Genomic DNA, 16,971 nt, shown 5'->3' with positions numbered 1-16,971 from the left:
TATTATCGTGGCACTAGGGCAGCACTGGCCAAAGAGCGCCAGGGCACAAGGTAGTTTTCTTAACACAAGCTGGGGACCAAGAGTTTTTCTTTTCCTCTTTAAATTGCAACTTGTGGCGTTTAAAGCAACTGATCAGACACAGGCTATGAAGGCTACGAGTGAAGGGCTCTAGATTTCAATCCCGTGGGGTTCTGACATCATGTAGCACATGGGCGCCTGTTTGTCTAAGCTCCATCAAAACACCCGCCAGTCACTCCTGTGTGATGCAAGGTTCAGCAACAACTGTTTACAGTGCTGAATGTGCCACCAGACAAGTGGCACCATCTTTGTGCACAGGCATGAATGCCATGAGCACTACTCTGTAGCTGCACACAGAGGATGCCGCTCTTTTTTTTCTTTTGTTTTTTATGGCTGGGCAGGCGACATGGTGTCAACCCAATAAAAAGGAGACAGTCAATAAATCCTCATCGTGATCACCTAGTTTGAGCTTAGTGTTACACGAACAACACCACAGAACCATGGCAGAACGGGGGCAGGCGGGCGGCAACCGACTTGCCTTGTGCATGTCTGTGAGCCGTGCCTGTGCCTGCAGCTCGTGGCGAAAGTGTGCCTCCAGGCTAGCCTGGGCCTCCTGGGCCTCACGCAAACGCAAGGCCAGCGCCTCGGCCCGCTGCTCCTGCTCCCGGGCGGTGGAGCGCCATGTTTCCACCTGGCCCGTCAGGGAGCGCACCTGCACACACACACGTATACACACTGTCACATGGATCCATGGAGCTTTACAGGAAGCCAGGATAACGCTCCTGAAAGGAGGAGCTCTTCAACGCCGCGGGAAAACAGTTAGGTGGCTCTTGTTTCTCCCATTTATTTCCAAGTAATTTAAGTTGTTAAAACGAGCCAACACAAACAGATACCGTGGGGTTCCGTGCTTCTAGTTTCCTACAATCTGCCTGCGATCACACCACGACAGTAATAAAAATTACTCTCTCAGAACAACTGCGACTCTACTCTACAGCCGTGCGTTAGCCTTTATTTCAATAAGTGCTACACCTTGGTTGAAGAAAACATGGTGAGCTGCAGCGAGTTAAGCAAGAGAGAGAGGAAGGACAACTGCCGGTGGCTCACATGCTCTTTCTGCTGGTCGAGCTGTGCCTGCAAGTCGAGGGCGAGGCCCGCCTTGTCGCGGCGCAGCTGTGCGGCCTCCTGGCGGTGGGAGGCTGCCTCCTCCCGCAGCTCCTCCAGTTGTGCCTGCACCAGCTCTCGTTCCTGCTGCAGACGCTTCTCCCCATGCTGCACAAAGGGGGGACGAAGCAACGCCCCGACGCGCACATGAATTGCGGTTTCAGTTGAAGCGCAAAAGCACCACGTGGCAGCATCTGGTCACTGTCAGCTTCACTACATGCACTGCAGGACGAGGGCCTCTCCCATATCTCTCCTGTCATTTAATTAATCCTGTCATGCACCAGCTGCGGCCACCGTATCCCCGCAAACTTCTTAATCTCACCCGCCCACCTAACTCTCTGCCGCCCCGTGCTATGCTTGCCTTCTCTTGGAATCCAGTTCAGTACCCTCCCCAAGACCATTTCCTTCCTGTATATTAACGTTATACCTATTGCTTTCTTTTGTATTTAATTTCAAGTCATAGATTTAAGTGCAAAGGGAGAATTGCGCTTAAACCTCGGCGACTTGAGAGAGACATGCAAGCACACAACACAACCTCTTCGATGGAGAGGCATGCTCACTGTCCGGGAGTAAGCAGCACATTACCACATGCTGTTCTTTAATAAGACAAACCAACCAGTAGCCCTACACATTGCAGTTCTTGTCAAAAGTATACACGCCAAAGGGTTTGCTTCCATACTGGACTGTGTGGTGCTGATGGGTGCTACCGAGAACTACTCTCACCTTTTAAGAGTTTTGCAATGCTAATAATGATGAGCCCAGCTGCGTAGCCTAGAAGAAAACCTGGCGGGCTGTATATTTGCAGTGAAGAATGTACACTTCTGAACTTGATCAAAGTGAGCAAGCTAGACAGATTAACCCCAAGGTGGGCCAGCATAGTTATAGAGTTACTCGAATTCTCGAGCTGGGCGAGAGCAGCACTGGTGTCCACCTCCCACCAGCTGCGTAACGATTCGTCCCAGTGACCAATAAAGAAATTAGTCAACAAATCAGCCAAACAGGCAATCGTCAAAAACAAAACGAAAAAAAGTGGTAAAAAGTGGTAGGGTTCTAACTTAGTTAAACCAAGTAGACGTGCGAAAGCATGTGTTGAGCCTGGCTGGCTCATGGTTTTGCTTTGCTGGGTCGTCAGCCCGTCTCGTGGCTGCATAAGTTCAACGGTAGTAGTAGTTGATGAAGACGACGATATGCAATGCACAGCGCAAGTGTGCGTCGGAGTTTAACACGAGGCGTGATCGGCTGCGGTGTGGCACAGTGCTGTCGTGTAGTAGCCATCAAAGTTGATCTGTTCGCCCACCGCGGGTTTGAATCTCAGTCACGACAATCTTTCTTTTATTTACTTATTTACGGTTTGGCCAATGTCACCTTCAAGGTCAAGCTTCTCAAGAACTCGGTGAGCCGATTAGACCTCGTGAAGTACTGCTTTTGCCCTAAAAATAATGCTCGAGTAGTTGCTAGGCAGTACTGACTGAATGCAACACATGACCCTGGTTTGGTTCAGGGGGGTTTAACGTCCCAAAGCGACTCAGGCTATGAGGTACGCCGTAGTGACGAGCTCCGGAAATTTCGACCACATGGGTTTCATTAACGTGCACTGACATCCTAAAGTATGCGAGCCTCTGGCAAAATTCAACCCTAGGGAGCAAAGTTTTGAAGAAGCTGCAAAATTTTCCCAAGCCTAGAAAAAAAAAAACTGCAGCGCAACATCTATAATGTTACGAAAGGGCAGAGGACTGACCTGAGCACTGAGCAGCTCCAACTGGAACTCTTCGAGACGCACCGCTTGCTCGCGCTGCTGCTGGTGGCTGCTGTTCAACTCTGTCTGCAGAGACTCCAGACGCTCTGCATGCATGCATACACATACACAGAGGTTAGTAAACAATCAGTCAGTCAACTTCTATCTAATCCCAAAGCACAAGATCCTATAGACTGCAGGCTGTTTACTACACAATTAAAACCGCCACCACGGTATCACATACTGCCAAGTGAGCACAGAGCACAGCATTGTCGAAGGTCACGAGATACATTTACACTCACGAGCCAACTACTCAAGCTCCAACAGCTGTCCCTCTGCGCTCAACTGCAATGACTGGCATTAATGTAAACACAATAATCAACAATAAAATGTTGGCCCACCAATCCCAACTGTTAAGGCCCAAAGTGTTTACCCAGCTGTGGCTCCTTTATCTGGGCTTTAATGCTTTCTTCGTATGACTCCTTAGAAAACATGTACCAGCTCAACTAAATGAGACAGAACTGACCCTCTCCCAGCATAGAAAAAATCTCACTTCCTTCCAAACACCCCTTACTTTCTCATCAGGCACTTTGGATGCATAGTCAGCAAAGTGTGTTGGGCACCTAGCTGACTGTCCCAAGCAAGGAACAGTCGGCACAGAGCCAAAACCATACCAGAACAAAGGCCACAGATCAGCTTCCCAGGTACAGTTTGCTGGGCTGCTTCTGTCCGTAGTACCATACCTAACTGTTATCATGCAGCCACCTGTAGCACTAATCTAGGTCTTCTCCAGCCACTTTTTACACTATCAGTGTTTCCAGTGGCTTTGCAGAGGCCCCTTGCAATTTCTAAACAAACACTGCCCTGCACCCTTGAAAAACAACCGCTGTTCCTAAGTACCAAGTTTCCTCATTTCTTAGAAAGCAATACACTTCAATGCAGGCATTCCGGTATTCCTTCTAAGCCTGGAGAAGTCAGTATACCGTTGAGGGATGCTATCTCCTGCGTTCGCTTCTCCATGGCTTGCAAGAGCTCCAGTTTTTCTTTTGTCGCTTGCTCCAGGTTCTTCTTTGCCAATTCCTGCCCCCACGACAAAAACACAACATTAGACTGCACATGAAAAAAATAAAAAGGCACTTGTTGCCTCAAAATGAAGCCACAATGATCAGGTTTCACAATGAATGAACACCAATGTATTCTAAGCTTCGCAACCTACACGCTAATTCTCCGCAAAAGCTTCCACTCTTGCTTGCCGATATATTGAAGATTTGCACTGGATACCAGCCAGCGGCCAATGATCTCTAAATTCAGGCATGTGATGCACACATATAAACAATTCCCTTCTCCGCAAAATAAATATGCACGCAAGGCAAACCAAAGAATGAAATCTGAATAATGCAGGTTTTGTTTCCCCGTTGTGTAATATGTTCCTCGTGCCTTTCTTTGCATTTTCTGTATGGAGTAGAGCCTCGATTATACAACTTTCGGGGGACCACGGGATACCGTCATAATATTGAAAACCTCGCGCAAGTGATGCATTCGCGTAATAAACTCGTCCGCAACTCTGAATTTTAAAAATTAAAGTTCGTCTCCCCACAGATCATAGACGCGGCTCTTTTCGTTCTGCGAGAATTGGTTCTGAGACTGCACACAGGCCGGCTCTTCGACGTCAAGAGGTGGCTTCAGACGAGGCGCGCGAGCGCTCCATCCCTGAGCACTAAGTAGGCATCACATATGCACCTCGAAAACGATATGCTCGACAAGCCATAAATATGGCTACTCCGACCCTTCGAAGACGTTTTCTGGTGCGTCGTACGACCATGCCAGCAACACGCCTTTTTGTTCAGACTTCCTCTAAAGCCGCTGTCACTCCGCAGCAGAAAGCAGCAGTGTCTGTACTAGGAATTCGCACCATAAAGGAAGAAAAAAAAACGCGATGATCGCCTGCGACACTAATGCGCCGGCAGTGCGCTTTCTGCAACAATGTGCGGCCCAACGGGTGACAGCGCCCCGCTCGTCTCTGGCTAGCATTGTTTCAATAGGCCTAACGTGCTTTGCACTGAAGCCGCAGCGGAAAGCACTTTTGAACTAGCCGCCAATGACCTTAGAAATGCCTGATCTTGTAACCACCTCTACAATAACTTCATGCTGGTATAAACGTACAGTTGATTTCCTTAACGTCTTCGTCAGAAAAGCATGCAGGAAAACAGGCCAAGCGGGCCGCCTCGCACTGACAGCCGCGGGTCGCACATGCAGAGTCAGAATCCGAGCAGTCTGCAGAGCAGTCATTACAGGCCGTCTTGCTCTCGATCGCATATCGCTGGCACGCTTATCCATCTTGATTCCGACCTGGAACCAACTTGGCTGATGTCACGTCTGCCAATAAAGTGCTCTGCCAGCGTCTCTCACTCAGGACGGTTCCTGCCAGCCATTGTACGAAGCGAGGCATGCATATTTTTTCATTTTATAATCGAGGCTTTTAATGCATAATCCCTATGGTAGATTTGCCATGTCCGCACCAATTCGTTGTAAAATGCGAGTCGTCACATGAATGGGGGATGCATAATCGGGGTTCCACATTTTCCTGGCTGATCCAATACCAATATTTTGCTCCGTTTTCTGCTGTTCCACAAACCTGCACATTTTTATTCCACCTTGCATTGGCCTCTAGAGCAGCCAACGGTTAATAAAAAAATTAAGGGCCACTAGGCTTGTCACCCTGATCAAACTAAGCACTAGGAAGACAAACTCAAACATGTGCCAAGACTTTTCTGCAATAGCAAATTCTGTATGAAGTTTATTTGCAACCCCAGGGTGCCATGATGTCAGCTGAAGTTCTGCACACTTTTCTTAGCCACATGGAGCATGGCAGGTGTAAGTAGACCACAGCCTTACTGCCAGTCTAGGCATTAGTTTGTCTAGTTACTTCAACCAAGCTAATCACACCAGCAGAAGCAGGCCTAAATATGAATTGTTTGCAGTTAGTAGATCACCGCAATCTGCCATCAGGTGAAGAAACTTAGCTACCTTCTATCCAAAACCAGTTATGTGTATTCCTCGCACAGCGCCAGAAATTGAACCCCTCAATTGTTTCAACATCTAAAGCACAAAACTTAAATTCTGCAAGCACTGCCTGAGAAACGAAACTACAAACCTCCTCTAGAGCAACCTTGATGGCTCCATAGTTGAACAAGCCAAGATCTTTAACTCCAAGGGTCTGCTTAGTTTTGTTGAACTGGCTCCTTGTGCCACGTACAGCCCCGATTATAATCATTTTGTGCCTATGCGAGGAGAAGAGTGCTGCGAGAGAGACCATAGACACTCACCAGGTCCACCTTAGTGGCCGAAGCGGCAGTCTTCGCTTCTTCAAGCTCCACACGGCAGCTGCCCAGCTCAGATGCTGAGAAAAGGATTCAAAGACGCGAACCTTGGTCACCACTTCCCACAGGATTTGCCAGACTAGGTGCCAGTTCCAAAATGAACAGTAATGAACCACAGGAATCATAAGCCAAGAAAATTCAGGTTCCTTTATGCACTGCTAGATAAATCACAAAGGGCTTAGATGACCACTGATGAGTGCTCTATGAGTGTTGTATTTTGCATCTAGACCTAGAAGCACAGAACTAACAGGTGAACTACCATTTAAACATTTTACCTACTCAAGTTTGACTACCCAATTGTCTAGTTTTCCGAGCTTACAAAAAATTATGCGTCTAATAACAGAATCTCGCAAACAGCTGTTTCTGACAGCTCGACAGGACATTGATATCACTGCAGCATGCAATAATTCGTAGGTCAATTAAATAAATCAATGCTTGAGAAAGCCTTTGCAACAACTGCTCTAATGACTGCATTACACCTTCCTTCATTTCATATGAAAGGTGCTCCACATGATAATGCAACAATGCCAGCTAACAAAGCCGCAATGGTTAGGTGATATGCGCCAACAGTCTTGGGTCTTTGACGCCAATGCCCCATCATGTAAACACCGAATGCCACAGCTCTGTGCAACACATGACAATTTAGATCGGTGCTGCTCTTGCCAAAATGGGCAAAATGTTATGAAGTGATGAGCACCATTGGATATTAAAACAGACTTAAAAACAGAGCAAAGAACTAGAATAAAACTAAGGCATGTAAACATGACCAATTATAACTGCAGTGATTTAATGAGCTGGGGCAAGCCATGACACCACATGTTACACAGCGTTCCCTGCTGAGAGAAGAATTGCGGGAAGGTTGTACCAAGCTGAGCTGCCTGCTGGTTCGACCGCTCACAGGCATCTTCAAGCACGCTCGTCTGCGACCGGTGCTCCGTGAGGGCCGCCTCAAGCTGGAAATTGCTCCGCTCTGCATAGTCCAGGAGATAATGAATAGATGTAAGATGAAGATTAGATAAGGAACACATATTAGTACTAGAGCAAAGCAAGGAACTACTGCACTGAAAGTCTAATCAGTTCCGGTTCCTTGAACCTTCATGCAACACATGGCCCACTGAAGAATGTTGTACAGAAAGGAGTCGTTGAGAGAAATCATTCTATGCTTAATTACATAAACTACACATCGATCACATAGATAAAGCACCAAGTGTTTGTCTACACAATGCTCGTAATCCCCACAACAGCAATCGGAAAACACTGCAGACAAGTGCACATGCCTCAAAAGCACCTTGTCATTCACTTCAGACAATAAAATCACATCTATCACACTATGAATAATAAACTTTTCTTAAACCAAGCTGGTTGGCCACTGTAGAAAATCAAATAAGCAGCTATAGGTAGGCCGAGTACCTTCCGGTTTTAACTGAAAAACGCCAACAGACATCCAGCGATAAAAATAGCATGAAATCAGTTAAAATCCACAAGCACCGATGCCGATTTTTGCCAACAAACTTTTATATTCCTTTCCTTTCTAAAGCACAGTGGTGCTTAGGTAGCCACTAAGGGTACCAACAATATTTTGAACTCCCGTCAACGAGAATATTGCCGCAGTGGATTGTTTCATCCTTCATCCTTCAAAAAGTGCAGTGGGTACAGCTGAGCACCCAAGTGCGCAGCCTGCTTGATCGTAGAAAATTTTCTGCCATCAGAATTAACTTTACCGACAGATGCATGGAACAACTTTTTTTAATCTACTACAAAGAAAGTTCGAGTTTGGCCAAGCATAAAAAAAAAAGGACGAGCCAACTCTCAAACAAGAGTTGTCAGAAACTGCGGCATTAAATTAAACGTTATCCATCATTCATTCAGTATTGAACGAAACTGTCCCTCCACAGTCAGCCCTTTGTTTTCATCAGGCTCTCGCCAAAGTTGTGAACAACTGGTGCTCAATTTTACATTATCGCAAAACCACTGATACCACTGAGGGAGGAGCTAAAAATTCAAACCACAAGTCTAAACTTTAGAACATTCACAAAAAACTTTTGAGAACGGCCTTTTTATATGGCACATGATGACTCAGGTCAGAGAAGAACCTCATTTACGTGTCCACGTCTTTGTGTGAAATTTTCCACCTGCCAAAGACCCTGGAGTTGGACAGCCTAATGAACCTAGTAAACCAGAATATGTAGCTAGCAACACTAGTACAACATTCTACGAGGTACTCAAACAAGTTGCTTCAGAACATCAAATAGAACTCCCACTATCATTTGCAGTTCACAGATGTCTGCCTGATCAGCATCCGAATTGTGGCCCTTGCGAAAAAAAGAGTAGCCAGATGAATTTTGGACATTACTACAGGCTCGTAGTATGAGACAAATGCCGCCTGTAAAGCTTGTCGGAGCACCAAGCTTGCACTGCATAGTGTCAGTGCTGGCGTTATTGCTCACTTGTTCTAGGAACTACATGCGTGCGGCAAGTCTGTATTGGTTTAGGTTTATGGGGGTTTAACATCCCAAAGTGACTCGGACCATGAGGGACGCCATAGTTAAAGGTTCCGGAAATTTCGAACACCTGTGGTTCTTTAACTTGCATTGACATCGCACAGTACGTGGGCCTCTACAATTTCACCTCATCGAAATTCGACCGCCACGGCCGGGATCGAACCCGCATCTTTCGGGTCAGCAGCCGAGTGCCATAACCACTGAGCCACTGCGGCAGCTTAAGTCAGTATTGTCCCAAGAGTCTTAATACCTCAAGCCCCAATGTTCAATGCACATTTTCAAAACTGGGTGCTTCAACACACGCATTTAAATAAGGATCCACAAGCCTACTACTACAAATAACTGTGCACAGCATATGTAACAATGAGCCAAAAGTATTGGTGCTCTGTTTCTATCACTCCATTTGTAAACTATGCAAATTATTTTTGCCAATACCCACCCCTTGTAGCAGTTGCACTGTATACTAGCCGAAAAACATCTGGCGATTTTTTCAGAAATGAACACCAGAAAGGTACGGCAGAGATGTAGGACGTAAATAAGAAAGCAAGCTACAGGTACGTACGTATTCACTGCTGATGGTAAGTTGTGGCTACACAGAAAAGGTTTCTTTTTCTTTTTTAAAACATGCATCCTCTACAGGTGTCAGGTTGAATCAAAACATGCTTACATTCAAAGCAACGGCACAATAATGCATGCCTTCTAGGTGATAAAGGTGCAGAAAGTCTGAAAAGGTCAAAGGGCCAAGTTTTCCTGCAGAATGAAGGAATCAGTCATTGCATCCCTACTACAACTTGCCAATGGCCCGAACGGGTCATCTCTAAGATCGATGCTTGTTGGGCTAGTTGGTTAAACATGACTTCAATGGCAGTGCAGGTAGAAAGAAGGGACGGGATAGGACACAAGATGATAGGGCACAAGATGATAGGACACAAGATAGGATAGGACACAAGATAGGATAAAACAGATATAGGATATAGGATAGGAAGAGAGAGGACACAAGATCGGGGTCATCTCTGACGCGCAGAGGGTCACTGGGCCTGCGTGAAAGTGGCAGTCTTCCCTGCCCACAAATGAAAATTCAAGCTGGCAACGGCAAACACGACTGTAAACTGTGCTTTGCACCAGCATTAATTGCTACGTGTGCTGTTTACAACGGACGTCGAACTTTCGCGCACACAAATAAAAAAAATGAAATCCGTGTTTTGCGTTTCTGCGGCGGCATACCGGCTGAATAAATACGTTCGCAAACTCGGAACGCACTTTGAAATCCGAAAATCTAGGAAGCAGTTTAGTAACGGTCAAAGCGAGCATTATTATGAGGCGCAAACATCATTTGCCTAGCCGGGCGCTTCGACAAGAAAATACAGCGTATAACGGCCATACTGACCACCCAAAAACTGAATGAAGCACAGGAACCGTAACTTTCTTGGGAAAACGCAGTTCCACGAATGCAGTGTTCAGTCGGTTGTCAACAGAACGGCCGTCAACCGGGTTGTTGTCAACCGATGCCAAGTTTTATGAGTGCAAACGTATTCCATCTCAAAGCGGCGGGAGAGCAGCTGCTTTTGTCTTTCGAGCACAACACAAGAACGAAAGAGTGTTTTCGAAATAAACATCGGCTTACCGCATCTCGCCTTGAGCTGAGCATTCTCCTCACGGAGCTCCTCAGTGGTCTTGGCATTCAGGGCAATGAAGCTTTCAAGCTTCACCCTGCTGGTCTCGGCGAAGGCCTGTACCTCGTCGGCGTCGAAAATATCTGTTAACATCACGCCGAAAACAACGGCACCAGCGCCGGCAACTAACAATTACGGCAAGAAATGCCCGCCATGTGCTGTACGCTGCGCAAACACCGGCTTGACTAACGGATGGCGACCGGAACCGGACGCTCGGCAAGTGAGGTCACGTGGAGGAGGAACGCGCGAAATTGGAACGCAAGTTTTGCACGTTTGAACCGCGGGCCCTGACGGCGCCACCAACACCACTCTGAAAAACTTGGATGATAGTTCTATCTCTTTTCTAACTGAGCTAATGAACTAGATTTGGGACGGGGAGGACTTACCGGAGGAATGGAAATTCTCTAAATTAGTATATATCCCTAAGCCAGGCAAAAGTCGATCTAGGCAACATGCGGCCCATCTCTCTGGCATCTTGCATGAGCAAGCTAATGGAAAAGGTGGTGCAGACAAGCGTCTCGTGCTACATGGAGAGCGAGGAACTCTGGCCTGTTGAAATGGTAGGTTATAGACCGCGTCTTAGCGCACAGGACGTTATGTTAAGGCTTAAACGTGATATACTTGATGATCCCGACAGAACTAAAGGGGACAGGGCAATCTTGGGGCTGGATCTTACAAAAGCCTTCGATAATGTGGAGCATAGAGCGGTCCTTGAAGGCCTCAGTGAGGCCGGAGTAGGTATCAAGTGCTTTAACTATGTCAAAAGATTCTTAAGCAATCGAAAGGCCCCTATAAGCTTTGTAGGGCTCTCCTCAAAGCAGATTGGGCTAAGGGGACCCCTCAATGTTCAGTCCTCTCTCCAATGCTCTTCAATTTTGCCATGATAGGGCTGTCCCGCAGGCTAAAAAAAATTGAGGGGCTAAAGCACAGCATTTATGCCGATGATATGACCATTAGGGCAACAGGGGGAACGAACGCTGACATCTCAAACCGGCTGCAGGCAGCAGCTGAGGTAGTTGAAAACTATGCTCTGGAGAGAGGGCTTTCCTGCTCCCCTCAAAAATCTGAGATCTTCTCGCTTAATACCAAAGACCAGATGAAGAAAGATACTCGCTTCCCTCACCTATACGGCCCGATAGAGATTGTCGTTGGGGGTAGGTTAGTACCTAGGGTTTACACTATAAGAGTCCTAGGATACTTTCTCCAGACGAACGGACGTAACATAACCACTGTCAAGAAGCTTAGCACCTATGTCGCCCCAGTCATAGGTATCTTTATACGGATCTCCCTCAGAAACAAAGGCCTGCGAGAGTACTGTCTCCTGAGATTAGTACAAGCATTCATAGTGAGCAGGATTGCATACGCGACTCCATTTCTGAATCTTAGTCAGCAAGAGGAGGAGAAAATAGACAAGTTAATACGAAATGCATACAAAAGAGCTCTCGGCATCCCACTTAACTCCTCAACGGGGAAACTGCTTAGTATGGGAGTCCACAATACATGTGCGGAGATCACAAGGGCAGTAAGAGAAACGCAAATTTGGAGGCTTAGCTCCTCAATAGAAGGGAGGCAGATCCTCAATGACCTAGGGGAGAGCGAGAGGAAACCCCGTATACTGCAGAGCCTCTCCCCTTGGACATGCGGAAGCATCTCAAAATCGCCAATATACCTAAGAATATGCACCCGGAGCATGATAAAGAGAGGAGAAGACATAGAGCTCGAACAATAATTAACAATCTTGCCCGGGACACGCCGGGTAACATAGCCTTCTGCGACGCAGCCTGTGGGTCCGATGGCGCCTCCGTCATTGCCGCCGTTGATGGGAATGGGGAGAAAGTGACTGCGGCATCGATTAACACTAGGAATGCGTTAGTGACAGATGATGCTGCTATTGCCCTATCGTGCGTCAGTACCAAAGCCAAGATCATCTTGTCTGACACTAAGGCAGCTGTTCACTTTTGTAAGGGGGTGGTCTCCAGTCAAGCCGCCAAATTACTAAGATACCCCTCAAGCACAGAGGTCTCCCTCATATGGGTTCCTGCTCATGAGGACATTCCGGGGAATGAGGCTGCTCACAGCGTCGCTCGAGAATTATACATCCGAGCTACTCTGGAAGTGCCCCTGAGTGGGAATAAAGACCCTCTCATAACGTATAAAGAAATAACCAGAACACCTAGACTGGATAGGAGAACACTCTCACTTCCGGATAGGTCACTCACTCCAAAGGTATGCAGGGCCTGGAGGAGGCTTCAGGTCAACAGGTTCTTTCCGTACTCTATACTACACGATGAAGACTCTGGGGAGCCTGAGCTCTGCAGTAGCTGCCACAGAATGACTTCGCAAAATCACTTAATTTGAGAGTGTCAGGATTCTCCTGGGGCTAAATCACAAAGCATCCCAGACCTTGCCATCTGGGAAGAGCTGATCCGGAGCCACGACCAGGATCAGCAAAGACTCCTCATCCGTCAGGCGGAGACAGCTTACTACAAGGCTCTTTTCGTGGTCTCCGGTGCTGAGAGCCGACCGGGAGGCACCCCCTCCTAATTGCTGCGCCCGACCCATTCATTCATTCAACCGCGGGCCCGCGGGGAGGGTAACACCACCCCAACCTGCGCCTAAAACTTAAAGTTTACCTCCTCCGCCTCCACCTCCAAGAAAATATATCCGGGCTTCGTGCCTGGAACGTGACGAGATGGGTGCTCACACCCCTTCCCAATGGGCACTGAAGCTCCCTTGGACGTCCTAGGGACGCTCAGTGAAGTTTCAGTGCCCATTGGGTTGCTTGTGTCTACACAACGCAGTGGAGGCGCTGCACACGGGGCGATGGCTGCGTCTTGTAAGCAAGCAAGGCGAGTTAATTATAGGTAGGTGGCCTGGCCGGAAGCAAGTTACACAAATTGGTAAACAAAGGAGACACTTCAGCCACACCGTGGGGAAGAGATGAAGAAGGGTGTGAAATCACCGTTTTTTTTTAGGAATGGAAGTGGCGCTGTATTAGCGAAAAGCTTCACTACGCTAGGTAAAGCAGTCTTCGGATAGGCACTGGATAGCCGTGTATGGCCAAGGATAGCTGTGTATGACGATATGTGGTACAGTTAAGATGTCGAACCCTCACCCATGACCTTTAGTTGACATTTGAGAGCAGCAGAAGTGTGGGCGCAGCTGGAAAAGGACAGGGTCAATTGGAGAGACATGGGAGAGGCCTTTCCCCTTCAGTGGGTGTAGTCAGGCTGATGATGACGATGACGGCATCGCATAGCAAACGGGCGCCTTTGCGTTTCGCCTCCATTGAAACGCAGCCGCCGCGGTCGGGTTCGAACCCGGGAACTCCGGATCAGTAGTCGAGCGCCCTAACCACTGAGCCATTTCAGTTTTACAACGTTGTCAACGTCAACGCCAATGAACCCAATGAACGCCGATGGTATTGCTCCAGTGCCGCGTTTCTGCCACAACGTCAACGCCAACGCATGCGGCGCACATCTCCCGCCACGTACCTCAAAGCGTGATTGAGGTGTCCACTGACCCAGCGAGCGCCTTTCCTTTCCTTGCATGACTCCCTCAGAAACTTCACGCAAACCCTGATATTTTGCGGGGTGGGAATTTCGGTTGAACTTTTTTTTTTCATCAGAAAAGGCGTTTTCTGCACGCAGGCCTGGGAGGTGGCCGGCAGTCCTCGACCGCTAACGGCTTCTTCCACCAGATGGATGGAGGCGCGCTGGAGCTCAGGGTCCGGGCTTCTTAGCAGGGTCTCCCAGGCTTCTCTACTATCAATATTTTTGCCTGCCCCGGGAGAATTTGGGCACTCCCAAATCATGCGGTAGAGGGTCCCTCTCGCCCCACAGTGTGTGCATCTATAGCATGCGACCTCAGCTCTGGGTACGCGTGGTACGCCCATACCGGGTTCATAAATGTATTAGTTTGTAGCAGCCTCAACGCGACAGCTTTAAGTGTTTTCACACTAAAAAACCACAGACAAACATACGTAGTCTTCCCCATTTTACAATTGAATTTACAGTTCTGAGCATCACATTTACCGCTTTCGCAGCATGCGCCTTTGCTTGGTAATTTTCTACGCTCGGTATTAACGCATTTTATTTATCCTGATAACCGTATTATTCATTTCAATTTATGCGAGTCTTGCGGGCTTGTGCGCATGGGGTCATATCTATAGGCCTGAGCTGAGGCGTCCAAAACACGTTCAACTTGAAAGCTGGCACCCTTGCTGTTTAGTTTCTCCCCCCTCTGTCCTGTGTTTTCGGGCTGAACACTTTTGTGCGTAGCAGAGCAGACCACCCTTTCCTGTCGCTCACGTATACAGGCATTTCTACAAATGCATTTTTCACAAGCATTTTTACTTCAAGAAAACGAGTTGTACTCAGCATCAATAGCGTGCGAGCGCAAATGAAGGAGAAATTACAGAAAGAATAGAAAAAATCACAAGACAAAAATAAACATTAATTTTCCAGGAGTCAATACTCGCTCCGCGCGTTGAGCTTGGCATCGCGTGGCGATTCCAGTGGTTTGGCGCGCTTTAGCAGGGATGAAATACCGTATTATGAAGTACCTTCATAATTCTTTACCCGCAAACGATGGGCTACTGTCTGATTTCTGTTCTCATTCGCTGGTGCGCACTGCTCGTCCGCTTTTCACAAGGGCGACGCAGGCTGTATGTGGTTCTTCCATACGCGCTCCTTACCAACAGAAACGCATTCCACGATTTTACAATTTTCTGAGCATGCTTTATGCTGACTAAATACGCTGACATCGTCTCCCGCGTGTTCTTTTACAGTTAACGTAATTAACATACACCGCAGGTTAGGGAAAATTCTTTGAAATGCGCGCTAACCAGCAGCACGCCCGCAAGAGGCGCTCGCATCGCATAAAGTCAGATAAGAAGTGTGTAACGGTCGATTTGGAGCGGATGACCGGGAATGAATAATGGGAGGCTATGATTAGCTGTTGAGTACCGCGGCCCGCACGCTTAACGCATACTTAATACAAAAGCACGAACACGCGGCTTGAACTGACGCCAGCGCCGCTAAGCGTTGGCTATTGGAATCAAGTCTCGATATGTTTGCGTTGACCGACGATAGCTGGCGCGCAGTTCGATTTGACTTTAGGGCGTACAGCGTTTCTTTGGTACTTCCTCCATGGGTGCAACCATAGCCCTTCAAAGGCACAACGTTCCTTTAGAAAGCTGTATCGAAGCACTTTGTTCGACTATTCTTTCGCGTGTGGTCTCACGCGCGCCCAGGAAACGTGTTGCGGTTTGTCTCGGCAACCCAACGTGGCGTGCGACAGGTCACGCGCCATTCGAGCTTGCTCTCAAATCTGCCGCTTGAAAGAAATAAAGGTTACTAGAAAAAACGGGAACAAACGCGGGTTCGTGATGTTTGTAAGGTTTGGAAAGAAAGTAAATCTGCCGCATAAGGTTGGTTCACGTTCTTGTTCATTTTTTCATTCTCCTACAGCGCGCATCGGCCTTTCTGTCCACGCTCGCTGCTCTGAGATCATACATTCTGGGGTAGTAGGAAGAGAGCTAGCTGCGCGTGGATGTGATAAGCGATTGCAACTGATTTTGTGGGGCCTAGTTATAATAGTTAGTCTTCCTAGTTTGTCTAAATAGCCCATTTTTTGTAACCTCAGTAGTAAAATTTAACCTCAGTAGTCAGTAAAATGTAACCTCAGTAAAATGTAACCTCAGTAGTCAAAATTTATGAGCGTGAACATGGCCAGGCAATTAGGTAGGTAGGTAGGTTGGTTGGTCCACCACGTATCGCTACAGGTAGTGTTCGAGGGTATATCAGGCACACGCTCCTTTGTGCACTTGGTCACGCTTATAAATTTCATGACTGTACATACATGCTCAAGGCTCAAGAATGGCAGGGTGATGGCTCGTCTTTTCTAGTAAGCGCCAGTAAAGCAGACTGCTCTACTGTGTTTTTTACTGTGCTAGTAGGATAGACATTTTTCGGCGAAATGCCGCTGTCTTGGTGTCCATGTCAGGCCTCCGCCCTTCAGTCCCCCTGGCACGTCGGAGAGGATCGGAACACCTTCCGGGCACCTTCCGGTAAAAATGCATTTTCCGCCTACAATTTCCCACCTTACAACCGCTCACATACTCCAAAGGCCCACTACCCCTCTTCCCAAGCCATCTTCGCTCTCGACTGGCTGGCAGGTGCCCACCAAGCACCAACAAAAAGTCCACGACGAAATCAAATCTAAATAAGTTACGTTTTATGGAGGAAAAACGCTAAGGCGCCCGTGTGCTAGCTGTGCGATATCAGTGCACGTTAAAGATCCCCAGGTAGTCGAAATTATTCCGGAGCCCTCCACTACGGCACCTCTTGCTTCCTTTCTTCTTTCACTCCCTCCTTTATCCCTTCCCTTACGGCGCGGTTCAGGTGTCCGCCGATATATGAGACAGATACTGCGCCATTTCCTTTCCCTAAAAAACCAATTATTATTATTATTATTAAGCAATAGTATGAGAAGGCGATCAA

The 16,971-nt window shown here is 47.6% G+C and overlaps 1 protein-coding gene across 3 annotated transcripts in view; it reads right to left on the bottom strand.

The window, feature by feature from the left end:
- Mgtor (nuclear basket protein megator) overlaps nucleotides 1-10,655 on the bottom strand; it is an 89,933-nt gene extending 79,278 nt beyond the window's left edge. For all 3 annotated transcript variants that reach the window (XM_077634179.1, XM_077634181.1, XM_077634180.1), the window contains exons 1-7: nucleotides 10,420-10,655; nucleotides 7,160-7,264; nucleotides 6,241-6,314; nucleotides 3,898-3,994; nucleotides 2,918-3,021; nucleotides 1,123-1,287; nucleotides 557-730 (exon numbers count right to left, since the gene is read on the bottom strand). In XM_077634179.1, coding sequence (XP_077490305.1) covers nucleotides 557-730; nucleotides 1,123-1,287; nucleotides 2,918-3,021; nucleotides 3,898-3,994; nucleotides 6,241-6,314; nucleotides 7,160-7,264; nucleotides 10,420-10,561 — 861 coding nt within the window. In that variant the 5' untranslated portion in view covers nucleotides 10,562-10,655. The remainder of the gene's footprint in view (nucleotides 1-556; nucleotides 731-1,122; nucleotides 1,288-2,917; nucleotides 3,022-3,897; nucleotides 3,995-6,240; nucleotides 6,315-7,159; nucleotides 7,265-10,419) is intronic.
- Between the last annotated feature and the right edge of the window lie 6,316 nt (nucleotides 10,656-16,971).

Source organism: Amblyomma americanum, chromosome 8, assembly GCF_052857255.1.
Source record: "Amblyomma americanum isolate KBUSLIRL-KWMA chromosome 8, ASM5285725v1, whole genome shotgun sequence".
NCBI lineage: Eukaryota > Metazoa > Arthropoda > Arachnida > Ixodida > Ixodidae > Amblyomma > Amblyomma americanum.
This window is presented reverse-complemented; position numbering and strand designations above follow the sequence as displayed.